Source organism: Taurulus bubalis (assembly GCF_910589615.1).
Source record: "Taurulus bubalis genome assembly, chromosome: 12".
Lineage (NCBI taxonomy): Eukaryota > Metazoa > Chordata > Actinopteri > Perciformes > Cottidae > Taurulus > Taurulus bubalis.
In genome coordinates, this window is record NC_136600.1 from 20,747,333 (window position 1) to 20,766,737 (window position 19,405).

General features: G+C 42.0%; 2 protein-coding genes across 2 annotated transcripts; both read left to right on the forward strand.

The window, feature by feature from the left end:
- Positions 1 to 4,637: 4,637 nt before the first annotated feature.
- hoxa2b (homeobox A2b) lies at positions 4,638 to 6,131 on the forward strand (the record flags this gene model as incomplete). Its single annotated transcript, XM_079227722.1, has 2 exons — positions 4,638 to 4,989; positions 5,467 to 6,131. The coding sequence occupies 2 exons, from the start codon at positions 4,638 to 4,640 to the stop codon at positions 6,129 to 6,131; spliced, it is 1,017 nt and encodes a 338-aa protein (XP_079083848.1).
- A 3,488-nt stretch (positions 6,132 to 9,619) lies between these two features.
- skap2 (src kinase associated phosphoprotein 2) lies at positions 9,620 to 18,412 on the forward strand (the record flags this gene model as incomplete). The annotated part of the gene is made up of 12 exons (XM_079227007.1): positions 9,620 to 9,659; positions 10,004 to 10,109; positions 10,214 to 10,239; positions 10,520 to 10,618; positions 11,369 to 11,449; positions 11,729 to 11,812; positions 11,960 to 12,084; positions 12,448 to 12,511; positions 12,671 to 12,793; positions 12,934 to 12,993; positions 14,451 to 14,563; positions 18,104 to 18,412. 12 exons carry the CDS (start codon positions 9,620 to 9,622, stop codon positions 18,194 to 18,196), a joined length of 1,014 nt encoding a protein of 337 aa, XP_079083133.1. The 3' UTR covers positions 18,197 to 18,412.
- Positions 18,413 to 19,405: the final 993 nt, after the last annotated feature.

A 19,405-nucleotide genomic window follows, 5' to 3' on the forward strand; every position in this document is an offset into this window, starting at 1 on the left:
AAACCACCATCACAGACTCAACTGTTTACAAGGTGCGAAAACGTCAAAGCATGTCGGGGCTCTGTGACAGCAGTAAAGCAGCATTCTAATGAGGCTCGGGCAAACAGTCTAACATGTGATATTGCTGCATATACGAGGGTAACACACACACACACACACACACACACACACACACACACACACACACACACACACACACACACACACACACACACACACACACACACACACACACACAGGAAAGAAGTGCTATATATATAGGCTCATCCGGCTGCAGGGCTGCAGATGGGTCTGTCTTGAAACGTCTACTTTAAAACCGTCTACTAACAATGTGTCTGTCTCGCTGCAGAAACATCCGTTTGTTGTTGTGTCGCTGCAGACACTCACGAACACAACAACACGTTTCACACACTGACACAATGTACATCGCTTTATTTGGGGAACACTATGACACAGTTAAAAGAAGGAAAAGGGATAGGCAACAGGGATAGCTGATCTGAGTGCTGCAGTGCGCTCTAGCCGCCAGCAGGGGGAGCCAGAGGCTCGTCAGCAGAACAACGCTCAAACTGGATGATGCGTTCATGGACACGCCAAGAAACCACTTTATTACAGACCTGCGCCAGGTGTGTTGTTTTCGTCGTAAAACATCCAACCCTGCAACCATGCAGTTTCTTTTTATGGTTATCTTTGGCATAATTTGATCTTTAAAGATCCTTATTCATATGGGGTTCCATCCATTTTTTTTAATTTTTATTAAAATAGTTTATATGTAGTATTATCCCGGGCTATGAAATCAATGTATGTTCTTATAGATACTCACACATCAGAGATTCAACTGATATTGATTAAAGACAAATATATAATGTTATACCTATGGAATCAGTAAATAATAATGTTAGCATTCAGATCATTCATCTGTAAGCATAACTTCCCTTTCGTCCAGGACCCGGACTGGACCTCACTGGACCCCAGCGATGAACTTGAGGTCCAAAAAGTGAGAGATAGATAACCCGAACCTCCCCTCTCTTCCTGGTTTCAAAACTCACTCTTTCCCATCTCCCTCACCCCAAAAGGTCACCCACATGCAGCTCATTACGTCTCTTATTCCTTTCGGAATAGTGATATTATAACACTTAGCACCCTTAAAGTCTCTTCAGTCCCTATTATGGCATTCCTGTCTGATCCCCCATGACTGTTTGGGTGGATATCACCCATGCAAACGGCCATTTGAGGAGAAACAGAAAGTTGCTCGGCTGCTGGTTGCGGTGACCTCTCACCACCCCGATACATCAACTCTCATGACACCGCTGGTGACGGAGGAGCCACAAGTGAACCCTGCAGGAGAAGTTCAGGGGAGTAACGTCACGAGCACATGTGAGTCTGCTTAACTTATCCTCATACCGATGCTCTGTTGTTCTGGATGTACGTGTTACTTCTGGTGTGTGTGTGTGTGTGTGTGTGTGTGTGTGTGTGTGTGTGTGTGTGTGTGTGTGTGTGTGTGTGTGTTTAGGCCTTGTCATGTTTGCAAATCATTTCTTGAAAATTATTGATATCTATATCAATGCAGTTTTCAAGTGAAACAGACATTTTTAGCCTGGACTTTGCTTTATAAAGAGCTGCTTTATCAGCTACTTCTAATCCCCAGTTATTTTTCACGCATTGTTATTAATTTTGTCAACCTCATATGAATTTAAAAGTATGCTATGTCTTCCTTTACATGTGTTCACGTACAGTTTTTTCTTCACCGAGCCTTGAATCAAAGGCTGTGTTTTTTTATCTTTTATTCCCTTTTCATAATCCTACATTCTTAATTTTGTCTTCTTTGATTTAATGGGAGGCAAACAAAGGACCTGGAATGAGCGAATCTGCATTTTCTTCACGACTTTTCTGCACATGTCGACGTGCGCACAGTTTGATTTGCGGCCTCAAGTATCTGTCAAATCTTCGCATGAATCCACGGGGCGCAATAAATAAAAATATAATGTGGAAATCCTTTCGTGAACACTGCTTTGTTTCCAGGACACACACACACACACACACACACACACACACACACACACACACACACACACACACACCACACACACACACGCACGCACGCACAGAAGGACTATAAAGCTTTTTTCTACACGCAGAATATGATTTGATAGCGGAAATGATATCATGTCGCGTTATTGACGGACACAAAATGAAATTCACAATTTTTTTGAAAAAAATCACACTCGCATATAGGCGAGGTTATGTTATATGCGATGTTTAATAAATGTACAATATGCAATTACATTTGAATACACATTTTACACCGTATACAACAAAACAGATGTACATTTAATAATTATGTAATTCTGTATACATTTGCATCACACTCACAATACATGGACATAATTATACAACACAATATAGGCTGTAAATTGTAATTGTAATATTTCTTCTTGATAAACTTAATGGCTGCGTGCTCCCCAGATGTCTCTCGTGGTCTCAGAGCAGATGGAGACCGCGCTGCTCCTCACAGCTCCGGACACTGTGTTCTGACTCCATCCCAAAACCAGCAGAAAGGTGTGGCTCCGAACAACAACAGCAGACTCAAAAACAAAATGTCTCAGAACACAGGTTCCATTACATATTGTAGAGGTCGATTTATCTTTCAAAAGGCTCTTTGTTCTGTTTCTACACCTGTGTCGGTTTAAATATGGCTTATACAGTATATGAAACATAAATTAGCTGCACATCAAATACAAATAAATAGTCAATGAATGTGCTTGTCTTCGATATTATATTCATGCCGCAATACATTCTTAACAATGAGCAACACACACATTGAATTCGGTTTAATTTAAAGGAACACACACATTAAATTCGGTTTAATTTAAAGGACATTCATATACTTTCTAAGTCATTTATCTGTTATATTTCGTTATATAGCATATTATTTTAGGCAATATAAGGATTTTGGTCATTCACAAGGTCTTTAGTATATCCTTACAAATCAAAAATATGTCAAAATGCACATATTAATTAAGTTTAAATCAAACATTTCAAGCAAATGTGGTCCATCTGAATGATTGTTGGACCCGAGCAGGCCGAGGAGAGACGTGTCCACGCGGAGAAAGGTAGAGTCTGAATGGGATTCCTGCTGAATGCCAACACCCACTCACCTCAGCAAACAATCGATCCTAAAGGCTTCTCCGTTTGTTTCTCTACCACTAACCAAGTCCTTTCCACTCCTCTGTGTTTTTTCCTGTGCCAGTATATTCCTTTTTGAAAACGAAAAGCGAGAGAGTTTCGTTATTAGACGGATTTCTTTATTACCGAACGAGTGGGGGAAAAAAAAACGCTTTTGTGCGTAATGGCAGTGCGTCTCATCCGTGCTTCCCAAGAAATCCCCACATTTCTAAATTGAAAACTTCTTCTACATCCTACCTAGAGAGTGGCGGTCCGCTTCCTGGCCATATGATCTAAGGGAGTGTTAGATGGTTTAAATGTGTTCTTAGGGCAAGGAGCTGTCAGACCTTTTGGCGAGAAAGATTGATCACACACAGGCTACCAGGGCTCTTTGTTTAGAGCCGCAGCCATAAACAGCATCACATCCCCACCTTTCCTCTGCCTCACACTGCAGTGGCAAATCATTTATACTTCCCGCAATGATGCTGAGGGGTAAGGATGATGGCTTAGGTCAATATCATCCCTTTATAGGTGAAGTAAAATAAATGAAATGGGATGTGGGACAGGGAGCCGTAAACTGTAAAAGGGTGACAAATGCCTTTTAAATAACCCCACTGCCCTCTTACATCGATCCATTTATTTTTTTTGCCTAAAAAAACTTTGATGAGAAGTAATAACATAATGGTTTAGGAGTCTTGGATTAATATCAAATTAAACCCCAACATCTGATGAACTCAAAATCACATTGAAATCTATCAAAAGGCACTCTCTCTCTCTCTCTCTCTCTCTCTCTCTCTCTCTCTCTCTCTCTCCCGTGGTGTGCTTTGGGGGAGGGGTCGACATGCTGGATGTCTGCATGGTGCAGCTTTTCTTCTCCGAGCAAAAACCTTCAAGAAAGTCTCAAGATTAACGCCTTGGGCTCTGATAACCACTGTGTTGTGGGCGTGGCCTCATCACGAGACACACATGTGACTGCTGACATGATTTGTTGCAGTGCCACGCAACAAATACATGTACACAATCACACACACACATGCGCGTATACCACCAACTCATACGTGCGCGCACTCGTAAGACAGACCGCGTGGACGCGCAAAGAAGGCACACAGGATGGGGAGGGGTGTGTGTGTGTGTGTGTGTGTGTGTGTGTGTCGAACACACTGACCCCCCCAAAAAATGTGTAAATAAAGCAACCCCTACCCCCGGAATGAGGCGTTACCACTCCGACTTTCTCGATCAATCACAGGGGACAGTGGCTTCTTTTGATACAAAAACCCAAATTGTCATTGGGCAGATGCAATCATGTGACAAGCAGCAGAGTCTAATTCCAACCATGTCCTCGCGAAAGCAATAGTTGATGGCACTGAGGTCTCCTATACGACTATATCGAGTTTAGTAGTTTATGACAATAAACTGCTCATTTGCCTGAATTGATCTTAAAATCAGGTTTTTTTTTTCAAGACAAGCAGGAGGAGATGAATTACGAATTTGGGCGAGAAAGTGGTTTCATCAACAGCCAGCCGTCGCTCGCAGAGTGCCTGACATCTCTGTCCAACCCTGTCGGTGATGCATTTCAAAGTTCATCAATCAAGAGCTCGACGCTTTCACAGTCGACACTGATTCCTCCTCCTTTTGAGCAGAGCATCCCCGGCCTGAACCCGGGCATCCACCCACGCCACAGCCGCTCAAAGCATCCGCTGCACGCTGCATCCTTACCCCCGGAGTACCCGTGGATGAAGGAGAAGAAAAGCATCAAGAGAAACCAGACTGCTGCTGCTGCTGCTGGAGCCACGGCTGAATCCTCGCCGCTCTACTTCTCCCCCCAAGGCAAGACATGATGATTAATAACCTCCATGCATCCTCGTTGTCTGAGGATTCCCCTCAGCAAAAAAGGAGCTGCATCCCGGGCCTTTTGCAACGTGGGCGTCCCATCATAGGATTTTTGATTTAAGCATGCTTAATCTCATCAAGTAACGCACTGACTTGTGATGCAGTGTAAGAGTGTTAATGCTTGACAGTAATGGAGAGTGATAGATTGTTCTTACACGGGCCAGCAGCTGGCATGTTCATTAATCTTCACCCTCCGTCCTGTCCTGTCCACGCAGACCCATCATATTCTGCCTGGGGCCCATAAATCTTCCCAGTCCCGGTGCTTGCTATAGCCACAAGTTTCACCCCATGACCCCCCCCCCCCCCCCCCCCCCCCCCTCTCACATACACACGCACACACACAGACACACACACACTGCTTGTGTTTAATGTGTTTGATTCAAAATATAATCTTTTTTGTTTGTTTTTGTTTAGGTTCTCCAGAGGTGCCAGAGGTTCTCGTTGGCGGTGGAGGAGCATCCCGGAGGCTGAGGACCGCGTACACCAACACACAACTTCTGGAGCTGGAGAAGGAGTTTCATTTCAACAAATACCTGTGCAGACCGAGGCGAGTGGAAATAGCTTCCCTGCTGGATTTAACAGAGAAGCAGGTGAAAGTGTGGTTCCAGAACAGGAGGATGAAGCACAAGAGGCAGACCCACTGCAAGGAGAACCGGGACAGCGAGGGGAAGTACACGTGTCTGGACGGGCCGGAGGACAGCGGCGCGGCCGGGACGCTCCTGGAGCGGGACAGCTACTTCCACCAAAATACCTTAACTTCACAACAGAGTCACAACGGCCACAATGGAGACAACCAAAGCCCGACGGTGACGCCTTTGAACAGCAATGAGAAAAATTTGAAACATTTTCCTAACCCGGCTCCCACTGTTCCCATCAGCGGGTCGACAATAGGCCCGGACAATGACCATTCCCCGGGCCTGGACGTGTCTTTGCAGGATTTCCACGTTTTCTCATCCTCCTCCTCTTTCTCACCAAGTTTGTCCGATTCGGGACAAAGTCCTCTGTCTTTATCGTCCGAAACGTTTGACCTCTTCTCAGAGACACTCACAACTATCGACCTGCAAAACTTGAGCTACTGAAATATTTCAATGTTTTATTTGAATTCAGTCACTTGTGTGCAGTTTTTGTACTCAGTTTTGTCGTTAATATATCTCATGAATAAGGTAAGTAAAAGCAAAAACAACACAGCTATTTAGCCTGTATGTGGAGAGTTTATTCCATTAGCTGCAAGAGGAGAGTTTATTTTTGTATATGGATTCAACTATAACTGAGCAGAATATTTTTCTTGAAATAAAACTTTACATTGATTGGAAACAGCCGCGCCATATTGTCTTATTTCGCTGTGAGAAAGTTTGGAGAGCTCATTGATTTAAGGACTTTAAAATAAAACATAAATATATTAAAAAAAGATATCGGCCAGGGGAGGAATTAATTATTGTCATGCATAATTCATTACGCTGAATGCAGTTTCTCACAGTATTCCAATAAGGATAATATAAACGGTTTAATTTAAAAGCCACAGGATATTTTTAAGTCGTAAGAGTCGTTAAGATGTTATTGTGAGGAAACTATTGATTTTATAATCTCAAACTTCCCCAAACAAATAGCCAAATAGATGCAGTGACCACAGAGCCCTATGGAATACAGATGCTAGTGAAATAAATAAAAAATGATAGTTGCAGCCCAGTTCTCTTTATTTTGTTTATTTTCATAATTTAGTTGAAATCATTTTTGTTTAACGGGACCATGCTTCTGGTATACAAACCTCAGTGATTTATCTAACTATGAAACAAAGCAGATTCATTGCTCCCTCATGTAGAAACCCAGAAAAAGAACATTTGCAGTGAGAGTTGCCTGCTGGAGTCCCAGGCCAAAAGCTGTGACTTTTCTTGGCTCTCTAATTAAATTTTATTGCCAATAAAACTCACAGCACTGATGGTGCTTGTTTATAGCCCGACCCACAGCGTAATACAATAGTTTTGAAATTTAGAATCGCGCTTTATATGCCATTATGTTTTGTTTTATGATTTCAAATTATATACGTATAATTCAATAATTCAATCACACTTTTTTTCCTAATTAGTTTAAAATTGTAATTCATATTGTGCTGTACCCATAACGCAGAAGCACAAATAGACAGACAAGTATGATAATTAATTGATAGTAATTTGTTTGAATGAAGGTATATGTATGTTAATATGGACCAAATGCTAAAGGATTCCCTCACAGCGACCAGTTGAGCCTCGGCTCGATAAAGCGCGCACAGACAAGACACAATGGTACAGACGTGGTCGCTGTTTTTTAAATTAGGATACTCGTATTAAATCTTTCGGGGAAATGATCGATGAAAAGCCAGAGATTGTTCCAGGAATCACAAGATGAACAATCACGCTGATCAATTATTCTGGCCACAGTCTGCAGGCAACGAGATGCATTTATAGGCTCCGTATCTCAGGACTGCGCGCTTGGACATAGAGCCTCACAGCAATAATAAAAAAAGGTGAGGCGAGGTGGTGAACTAATATTCCTACTGAGATATGGCACTAAGTGATGGGTTATTGTGAACCTTTCTAAAATAGATATAGGAAAAGTCTCGAAGGCCCAGGAGGCAGCGAGGAAGGCCGATTTGGTTTGTTGCGACTGAGCTCATTTCAAATAGTGTGTTCACAGCATGTCAGTGTCTACAGAGTCTACAGGCTATAGATTAACCACTAGTACATGTTCATTATTTTAAAAAACATGGCAGTCCACTTATTCCTGAGCACACTCTGCTATAGTCTCTTTTAATGAGTATGAAATCAAACTTAGGATACATATATATATAGATATATCATGCTGTACCATAATATCCACATTCACAGATTTCACCATTTCAACTCATTGCATTGTTAATCATCACATTCATTTATTTAATTATCTCATTTCTTTATTATATATGATTATGTGAAATAGTTAAGTGACTTTGAGCAACTTGGTCATCCAGTGAATCATAAACATGTATTTTGCAAGGAGGAGATGAAGCTTCATGGGAAATAGGATACAACACTGCCAGCAGATCCCTCCTCCCACACACACACACACACACACACACACACACACACACACACACACACACACACACACACACACACACACACACACACACACACACACACACACACACACGGGCCAAAGGTCAAGCTGGCTCTCCTTTCCTCTCCAAGCTGGGAGGAACTACTGCCAGGTCAGGAGGGGGTCAGGTTTTAAATGACCTCAGAGGATTTGTGGCTCATAAAGAATGTCCTGGTTTCTCTGATAACTCCAAACAGGAAGTTATGGGATGTGTGTGCAGAAACAATAATATTCATGTAGAATATGATCTTCGCTGAGGAACGCGATCAGACAAAGTTGTAAAGTGCCAGTGGTCCTTTTCTCATCGGTGATTCTGAAGAAACATCCATAACACTTTCACACTCAATCAAAGATGTGATCAAAAAAGTGTATAGAAAAGTACATCACTGTTTTTCTTCATGAGCGATATCTTTGGATTTAAATCATAAAAACAACGTTCCCTCTCTGACAAGACAGACAGCAGATAGACAAATAAAAATCCATATTGTGTGGGTGTTAAGTCTTCCCAGAGCCGGACTGAAACTGGAGTAAATAAAGTGTCTGTGGGGAAGAGTCTGTGTGTCTGGCAGCACTGACAAACACGTCCACCACCTGCAGCTAAAGAAGCTTTTCACACAGCCCCTCCAGAGCTGCACTGACACGTCTGTCTCCTTTCTCCACAACAGCAGGCTACACTTCAAAGGCTCAGTTTTAAACCTGGATTGGGTTATTCTTCCTGTCAAAAGATGACTATGAATGACTGACACCTTTATAAACAATATGACAACCGGCTGCTTTCACTGAATACACAGGAGAGAGTTATTTTATTTCACTTGCACTGGTGCATTGATTGCATCAGAAGGGAACATGTGTTTGTCATTAATTGTACAATTCTGATTACAAACTGACTCACACAAGAAATGCAAATGTGCAAATATTGAAAATGTGCAGGAATAGTAGTGTAGCAGAATTGGCACAGGTTCCTTCAAACATCTATGTTGCTCAATGGCGAAAAGGAACTGTCAGAGGAACCTGCAGAACAGTTTTATATAATTGCCTTAACCTAATAATGATCCCTGTTTAAGATTTACAATGTTGACATATTCATAAACCCAGAGTGCTTGCATCAGTGTTAAAAAGACACTCCCAATGTGTCCAGCGAGTCAGTCACAGATGTAAGTGCCAGATAAATATTATCTGGAGTCAATCAAAAATATGATGATGCGTTATCCTCTGACTTTATTGGTCTGTAAAGACTCGTTGCTCCATTAAAGCATCAACTCCCCGTCATCAGTAGCAGACACAATATAATTATACAGTGTGCAGTGTTTATTCCTGCAGCGGAACTTGGTGGTCAGTTATAAATATTAGCAGATTAACTTCCGTGTCCGTGAACTCATCACTGCTTCCGTGTCGTGTGCAGTTCCCCTCGTCGGACGGTCCACTGCTGCCGCCAACTAACTCTCATTACATTACAATGCGGGCGACTCCAGAGGAATTCACCACGCTAATTTCAGGTAAAACCTTTCATAACATAAATGTGTATTTTCCCACGCCGTTTGGTTGTTTTCCGTGTTCAGTGGGGGCTCGTGACACAAAGCCAGAGACCGTTTAGTCAAAAAAAAAGAGGAAGCGCAGACTCAGTATGGATCTCTACGTTTTTAGTCAGATGTAGGCAACTTTCATCCTGTTGCATCTTGTCAACACAGCACAGAAGTGGTGCCTTTTCATTCATGCTGATGATGAGTATCAAACAATTGAAACAAACAGACATTTGGCTGCAAAATGAAACCTCACAATCAGTAAGCAGTGACAGATTGTATGAATGTTTTACCTGGTGTGTGTTTTTTTTTGCTTCTAGACCTAGAATGTTTTCTCTGTGATGGATTAAAAGGGGAAAATCTAAGCAAGAAGGCAAAAGAGAAGAGGGATGCCTTCATCAAGCGGATTAAAGAGGTCAAGTTGGGGTAGGTTGCCTGTCTGCATATTCACCAGATATTGTTTTAAAGATCCTTAATGCAAAACATGAAAGTTGTTAACGGACATTTACTGTTTACTGTTTCTCCAACAGTTTCCCACAAGATTTCAAGGATAAAAGTGAGTGTTTGTCTTACACTTTTCTGAATATACCAGTGGTTCCCAACCTGGGAGTCGGGACACAGCATGAATCTAAGGAGTCACAAGAAGAGGCAAATGTATTATATCAAGAGAAACCCTTTGAAAATCTAATTTTTAAAGACATTTCTATATTATTTGCTGGTAAACACCACCTGAAAAGGGGAAATCACTCTTCAAATAAAACGCTCAAGTTGGGACCCACTGTGTTACAATATAAGCTACCTTAACTACATTTGACTGCACTTTTTGTGTACTCCAGGTGGAGACGACTCCTCTGATGAGGAGGAAGTGGACAGCAACAACGATGGAGGGTCGCTGCAGTCGGAGCGCGCAGACAAGGATGAAGAGGCGTTTGAAGGTAAACCACAAGCACTTAGCAGACGTCCAAAAGTTGACTTGCTAACAAGCTTCGGATTAAATTATTAAAATTGCATCGCCGCATGAAAATATACAAATCTTTGGGTCTGCTCCTGGGAGAAAGTGACTTTGAGTGGCACAATGAGGGAGGCATTCCAACTGTAACTTGGCAACATACTTGGGAAGCAATTTGGGGGGCACAACTGCTACTCCCACCACCTCTTTCACCCCCGCGCTTTGACAGCTAGAGCGTGCTTTATTGCTCTCAGCCGCGATCTGGGGACTGAACATTACTGCCGTGGTTGTAGTTTGAGAAAAAAAAACATGCCTCGATATACAGTAGCTTTAACCTTGGATGCTCCATCGTGGAAACATACAAGATTTTGGTGTTTACTTGGATAACTAGTGTATCAGGGAAATCCTTGTGAAGTGGCTATTAGGGGTCTGGAGTTTATGGGCGGCAAGCAGCTGCCAGTTTTACGGCTGCTCTTTCACACAAAGCAACTCTGACACAGCAGTTGAACATTTGCATTGAAGCTGCATGCTGCAAGGGGAATGTCCTCCAGTGAGAAGCAACATATTGCTCAGTGGAGCTTCCTTAGCTTTTACTACTTATTTAAGCATCAGTCGCACATTTACCTGATCAACTAAATACAGGACGTTAGTCAGAAACCCATCTGTTTTTTGTTTAACATTTTAAAAACAAGTTACATTTTCACTTTTATGTATTGAAAACACTTCTCTTCGCCAGGTGCTCATCAGTCCCCACCTGTGGCGGCTCAGGACCTGCCATCTGTCTTTAAAGCGGGATACCTTGAGAAGCGCAGAAAGGGTGGGTGCCTTAAGGATTACCTACGATGTCGCACACTTTAATCCTATAAAATTAAAAAAAAAATGATGTTTTGATTTCACTTTCAAGGCCGTCTTCATGGATGTGAACAAAAAGCAGGCTATTAACTGTGCAAAATAGGAAATCACATGATCTAACAAGCTGAATCCCTTTGGCATTTTCAATTATTTTTGCAATACACAGCTCTGATTGCCCCATAAATGAACCAGAAAATGATCTATCTTTTCTATGTTGAGATTATTGTTGGTTTTCCCTCCTCAGATCACAGTTTCTTTGGCACCGAGTGGCAGAAGAGATGGTGCGCTCTCAGTCATCATACCTTCTACTATTATGGCAATGAAAAAGGTGCCTCCATTTTTATTATTTTCTATCTTATGAGTCACAGTATACTGTTTGAGAAAGCTAAAGTACATGGACATTTGGCATTCTGCTTTTGAAAGTGACAGTTGTTGTATCTGAACCGTTAATTATGTTTCATTTCCTTGTAACCAGACAAGCAGCAGAAGGGGGAGTTCAGCATCGATGGGTACACTGTCAAAATGAACAGCGCCTTACGGAAAGACGCCAAGAAAGACTGTTGCTTTGAAATAACGGCTCCGGACAAGCGAGTCTATCAGGTGCGCTCGTCTCTCGGTGATCATTTGAGTCACTGCTGTTCTAAGTGTGCTTCCTAATTGAAAAACAAAATGTGGACTTGAGCTGTGCCTTGTATAAAACCCGACAAGGCATACATGAACTTCATTAAAGTGTTTTTTATTTTTTTTAAACCCATTCATTCATTTGACACTGCTGCCTTTGCAGTAGCTCAACCGGACATGCATATTTAAAAAGTCTAAATGAGTGTTTCTAGCATTCGGGCTCTTCCATGCGGAACATTTTATTATGCATAAATGCAGTATTATTTGCTTATGTTAATTAATATATGTAGAACTGCATATTGCACTGACTGCAGTTTTCATTTCTCTTCTCTTTCATCATAGTTCTGTGCGTCATCGCTGAGAGAGGCGGAGGAATGGGTGAAACAGATAGACTTTGTCTTGAGAGGTTTGAACTGTTTCAATCGTTTTAGAAATAGTGACATTAGTTTCTTCATGAAATACAAAATATTCTCTAACTATTTCCATCAAGTACAGTGCATGTGTGTGTGTGTGTGTGTGTGGACAAGTCAAGAGTTTTTGTCAAATGGAATTTTATCGTTTGTAGATATGACGGGCATCATCCCAGAAGATGAAGATGAGGATCTAGAAGTGTACGACGATGTTGGACCCATAGGAGATACAGCTGAGTCTGAGCTGATCGACGAAGACATCTATGAAGAACTCCCAGGTCTCTCTTTCATGTTGTTTTAATAGTGTCATTCAAAGGGTTTATTTTATGCTATTGCATCCTTCTCTGCGACAGGTAACCATATAACCCTTAAACCATAGCACACACTCATCCTTAAATACATTGTCTTGTTTCTCCAGAGGATGACATGCCTCCTCCAAAATTGGAGCCAGCCAGCAAACCTGCTTCTCCTGCTTCAGGTACAAAGCACAGGCATGTGTGTGTTTGTTCTGCACAGATGAGTGAAATGTTTAGTTTGTGGTTTAGAGTGTAGTAACTTTCACCACATATACTCAACTGTGGAACTGTGATCAACAAATTAACATTCTGACACTTATAATTCAACCGTCTAAGCTGCCGGTAGGAAGAAGTGACTTTTAAAGAGGAAGTTTCTGTGAACAAGTTGACACAATGCTGGAAATAACTGTTGGCCAAGATGGCCAACTTCCTTTTGCAATAAGTGACATATTAAAGTTCTGCAACTGCCAAAATGCCATGGCATCTATCTCTATCTTCTTTATCTATTTAAATTTTCCCACAACATTAACACATCCCGAGGGTTGCCTAGAAACAGGAAATGTTCCCAAATTTAGATCAATAAATAGGCTGAGAGCTGGAAACATTAACTCCCAAGAACCGCTGTGCTGTCCTACTATTATATTCTTGTTTGCAGTATTTCAATTATTAAAACCAAAAAATACTTTATTATTTCACAATAACAAACAACATGTGGCTTCACAATAAAGCTGCAACTATAATGATTGATTTGTCATTATCAATAAATACATTTATCTCCGAAATGTCAAAAAATTATGCAAAAGTCAATTAATAAAAGGTGACGTGCTTGACTGGATTGTTTTGTCAGACCAACTGTCCCGACTCCAAAGAGATTCTGTTTAAAAAGCAGTAAATCCTGCCAATAGAAAGACAAAAAAATGTCTTGAATCGTTTGCAGATTAATTTTCGGTCAATCAACTAATCTCCTTTTACAATGTCACATCAGATTAATCCAGACACGGACCAAGTTTACAATTGATTTGTTTTCAGAGGTGCTCCTGGAATGTTTGAGGCTATTTAATGAAAGCTGGGACACGGTCTTGAGCTATGGGACACACGCGCATTGTAACTAGAGCTGAGCTGCTGGAGGGGTACTCTTGAATGGATGGCGGCAGTATAACGGTTTCAAAAATAAAGCATTTGTTCATGGTCTTTTATGGAACATCTTTTAAATCACCCTTAAAGTAGGCTGCTGTGGAACACTCCTCGATGAAATCATCCTCATGTTCCATAATCGTGCGCCAGCTAGTGAGCCTTCTGGCAAGTGTAGACCAGATTTGACTGAGTGCATGTGTTTTAGCCCAATGAAATGACGCATTATGAAGCCTTGACCTCTCTTCTTTTAAGAGATGTTTTGTCTACGTCCAAAGTTGTTGTAGTCTGCAAACTTACTGTTTTAAAGGTACTTAATTTTGTGTACTCAAAGAGTAGGTAATATGAACTTGGCATACAGCTACCGTCTGCCTCCACTTCTATTTTAGGCTCTCCACTGCCTCCTGTTGGTTTTGCCGCACACAAACAATCACTGCATGTGCCCGTATTGGTGTCACCCTCAGTAGAAAACAAAGCATCTAATCTGTTATTCCTCTTTTTCATGCAGTTGATAAAAGCACCGACTACCCCAACTTCTACCAGGGCTTATGGGACTGTGCAGGGGACCACCCAGATGAGTTGTCCTTCAAGCGCGGCGATGCCATCTACATACTGAGCAAGGTATGGTCAGGGGTGAAACATTGATTGGTCCCATAATGAGGTGGTGTAATCAGGATGAGCTCTAACCCAACTGATGCAAAAGTTCTGAGATGGGGTTTGTAGTCGGAGTGGCTCTACTGGCCTCAGACCACCTAAAGTGAGTTATTTCTAGGCCCTCAGAGGAACCGACTGTTCATATCCTTTACTGGCAGCACCTGGCCCACCGCCTGGAGGTGGACGGCTGATGGCGAGAGGCAGACTGCGCTAGGTTCTCTCTCTGGCACAGTGACGGGGATTAGTTGTGTCACAACGGAAACCGTTTTAGTGCTGCTGGCGGAGGCCGAGCTTAGCTGGCACACGGCGCCATTCCATCACTTCCATCTGCACTGTTTCAGCACGCTGCCGCTGCCGCCATGCCAGGCGGTGAGCAGCCTGCAGCCCACACACCTCTCAGACGTCTCTCTCACCTCGCCAAATAGGAATGTGTGTTCTCAGGAAACCCAGGCTCAGTCCGCCACTCTGTTTCAGAGCAGGTGAGGACGTGTAGTGGACGCACAATTTCCGAGGCTTGTCGGCTGGCTGTGGGCGCCAGGTATTGAGAACTGAGGGGCTGTTCTTTACCTTTTATTATATAACTGAACAGGAGTCCTTTTGTGCTCGACTGGTTTTAGATGAAACTGGAATTTGATTTTGATGTGATGCGTTTTACAAGCTTGTTTTTGAATGTTGCACGGCAAATAAGTCAAGGAATTTTATATTTTACAGATTGAAAAAAAGAGTGGAACACCATGTAGACTGCTATATTTCCTGTCTGGTTTGTTTTCTATGAAGTCAACTTAGACATGCTGTTGTCAGTTGGCCAGGTCCTTTGCCAAATTCAAGTCTGCCATCTAGTGATATATAAACGCCATGACGATTTAAAAATTGTGACTGAGCTCCAATAAGTATTTTTATGTAAAAAGCTGAGTTTTCATTTTGACCAATAATTAAAATGTAGCATGGGGTGTAGGCTGTAAGAACAAGATAGTTTCATTATTGATTAGCTTTTTTCTTCTTCTGATTTGTCAATTAAATGCTTAGTCTATAAAATGTCAGAAAGAAGTAGAAAATACCCACCAACATTTGCCAGAGCGTGAACGGACATCTTATAAAAAAAAATGTCACACCAACTGTACAACATTTAAGGCATATAATGTTCACCTTCAAGAAATGCAGATGTTTAGCTTTTTTGTTTGACAAATGACTTGAGCAAACATAATGGATGATCAAAATTGTTACTCTTTTGTTGACCAGTGCATTGATTAATTGTTTCAGCACTAATTGCAGGAAACAAAATGCACAAAGCAGACAGACGCCATCAATACTCATCGGCCAAATGCCCGTTTATGACTCCTTCTCCGTGTGTGTGGAAAAGGACTAAGAATCAAGTTGCCTTTTCACTCAGACTGGGAGTGCCATTAGCTGAAACCTTGGTGTTGGGGGTTGTGGCCTGCTGCGAGGGCAATGACCATAAAACCTGTCTGGACTGCAGCAGCCAGCTGCAGCTAAAGGGACAGTCGACTCCTTCCAGTCGCTCCCCCATTCTCCTTTTCCCCCTCTAGCCGGGGTCCCTCCCCCATTCCAGAGGCCAGCAATAGCTGTAGTGTTACAGCTGCGGGACCCCCCAGCCGGGACCTGGGTGTTGACTATAAGGCCTGACTGGGAGTGAGGGAGAGCGTGTTGTCCGGCTATGCTGCTCCACCCCCTCGTGCCTCCCGAGTCACAGCACATAAAACAAATCAAGAGATGTGACGTCTCACTTAAAGGAAGCGGCTCGATGGGTTGATAAGAAGTAGAGTAGACGCTGTCCAAACATGTTTCTGTTGATATCGTGCCTGCACATCTTTTCACCTCACTTGTTGTCCAGTTTGTGCTTATAAACTGATGCACCGGCTGTAGAGTGTTTAATTTGGCACAGTCGTTCCATTATGGGATGGTCCAGTGTTGTATTAATGTGTGCTTTGTCACAGTGTGTGGCATCATTAGTCTTCCACAGCTCCGTATATTTGTTCTCATGCTGCGTGCCGCACTCACTCGAGCACAACTTATTTGTCAGGCCGAACTACACAATGAGGTGTTGCGTCTTTTCAAAGGCTAACTGCAGGAAGTCATAACGTGCACTAACACCCTCGGTCTCTTACACACACACACACACACCTCATGTCAATCTGCTATATTATCCCTCAGGGGCTTGTGAAATGTAATTTTAATCACGAGACACATTCATTATTTGTTTCTTGTGATGTTTGATTTGCTGTTAATAATTTAGATCTACTAAATTACGTTTTTACTGTATTCATGTCCTGTGAATAAATATTTGACATGGACAATAAGTCAAGTGCCTTTTTATCTGGTGTGATGAATGGGCCATCTCCAGATAACGGCCAGCGCTATAGCCATAACTATTTTTATTGTAATGTTCTTGTGTCTAATACTACCATAAGATCACTTACATCCATTAGTCTCTCCTGGGGATAACTGGACACAGATGTGGTCCCTCCTCGTCCCTGAGTTTTGGCATAGATTTGAGACACTGTGCAGGTTCCTCTTCCGTCAACCTTGTTAGTACATGAGCCCCAGTGTTGATTCATGGGAAGACTTTGATGTGAGGTCAGGCTCTTGGCCAGAGAGAGAGGTATTCTCTTCTGTCAGATCTCATCTCGCAGGGTCCCCCTCACATTTCAGCATGCTGACAGCCATTTGGAGCTATTACTTGTCGTGCTTTGACAGATTTACGTGTGATGCGCTCTGTGCACACTGGATGTGTGCGCAGTCTCAAAAGTGACGGTGGAGAGGCAGGACCGGACAGGAGATGTGAAGTTGTTGATTCTTTGGAGGTGGGAGTGAAGAATAAACTAAGCATATTTTGTAAACGGGTAACTGGTTATGCTGTTAAGGCAAGTATTTGCAGCCAATGATGGCCAATAGTGGTGAGCTGACGGGGAACGAGAGCAGGGAGAGATGGGGAATGACACCTATGTGCCTCCAGGGCGCCATATCCTTGCTATGCATCTTTTATCTGTTAAACATACTTTCAGTCTCAATGCCCCCAAAGTGACAAGGCTGCTCGATGTACTATTTCCATCAGACAACATTTTATAATTTTAAGATTTAACCTAACAAAGCTCTGTGGTGTTATCGTTCATGGTGATATTTACTTTATTAAAGCAAAAAGATGTTTGCTGCTCAGTGACAACTACAGGAATTCAAAGTATGGCGGCTCCCATCTAGTTGATTAGTCAACTTACTGATTGTTTTGTTATTGGTCTGCTAAGATTCATTTAGTTGAATAAGATTTTTTTTTTTTCATGCCAAGGGATTTATTTATTTTTCTTTCATTTTTGCTTTAAACTGGTGCTTTTTTTGTGTTCGTTCTAGAGAAACTTCAGTTTTCAAGATTCAATCAACTAATCGATTGTACGAATGTTAGTCAACTAAGAGTGTCTTCAGTTGAGGACAGCCATGATTAACAATGATGTGAACTCACTCTTATCTTCTTATCTTTACTCGGTCCCGTTTCAGGAGTACCAGGGCTTTGGCTGGTGGGTCGGAGAGAAGAATGGATCCGTGGGAATCGTCCCCAAAGACTTCCTGATGGAGCTTTACGCGCTATAGGTACACCTCCTGTACGTTGCTCAGACCTCATGACTGCAGTGTATATATGTCGTTCATCCACTTTATTGGTACCTTGTAATTTCCAGGATCATTCCCTCCCATATCAACTGTAGGAGACAAGAAAGATTTTCATATGACTGAAATACATATTTAAGAGTATTTTTCTACAATATCTGCATGTTGCACCGCTTGTTTATTTTCTATCCAAGATACAGTTTTTCCACACTATCTCATGCACTGCTTTTGGCAAATTTGATATTTGCAAACAGTGAGATTAATAAAGATTAAAACATCTGTTGTTTCAGAGCGTTTTTTTTTATTTAACCTGCGACTTTAGCCACAAGGTGGCAATATAGTCTTCTCAAAGGTCAGAGATGACTACCTCTGGAACAGAGATGCTCAAGGAGAAATGCCATAAACAAGTTTAGTTTCTTTTGTTACCTCAGGACACAAGTTTTGAAATTATGTTTGCAGACTGAATTAACATTAATAATTGACAAGAGACGGGAAGAACGATAACAGCAGAAATTTTTTTTTTTAAACAATGCAACAGAGATTTGTCAAAGTATTTTCTGGGGGGAAATCAACTATTCATATGCGTATATAGACATAAGGAATAAGTGCATTTATCACCAACGGAATCACAATATTTCTCTGCAGCATCCGGCTGTCAACATCAAATCCTGCGTGCATACCAAACATACGTACATAACTTCCTGGATAAATGAAGAAAAAAAAGTTTTTTCTGTTTAAAAATGTGTTTATTCATCTGGTCAGCACTTTTGTTCCAAGCTTCAAAGGGACAGTTTTTTTTTTTATGACACCTGAGAGACCTTGCTGGGCAGGACCACAGCGAGCAGATGGTTGGCTGTGCTGCTTGTACACTAATAAGACAGCCACCCACACAAATAGCAGGGATGCTTATCGCCCTCTGAGGGGCTGTTTGACAGCAGGCGAGGTGCGTTAGCTCGGCAAACCCCTCTGAGGTTACATACATACTGTACATATCTTTTTACAGCCTCGTCACTGAAATATTAAAGTTTTACAACAATTTGATCTATCAGGGTAATCCGCTCCTTTTCGGGTTTCTTTAAACAAAAAGGGCCTTATCAAGGTTGCAAGAAAATGGGAAGGAAAATGTGTTCATTAACCGATAATTCACTGTATCTTTCTCTCCTTCCCACTATTTTTTCCGTGCTCGCGTCTCTC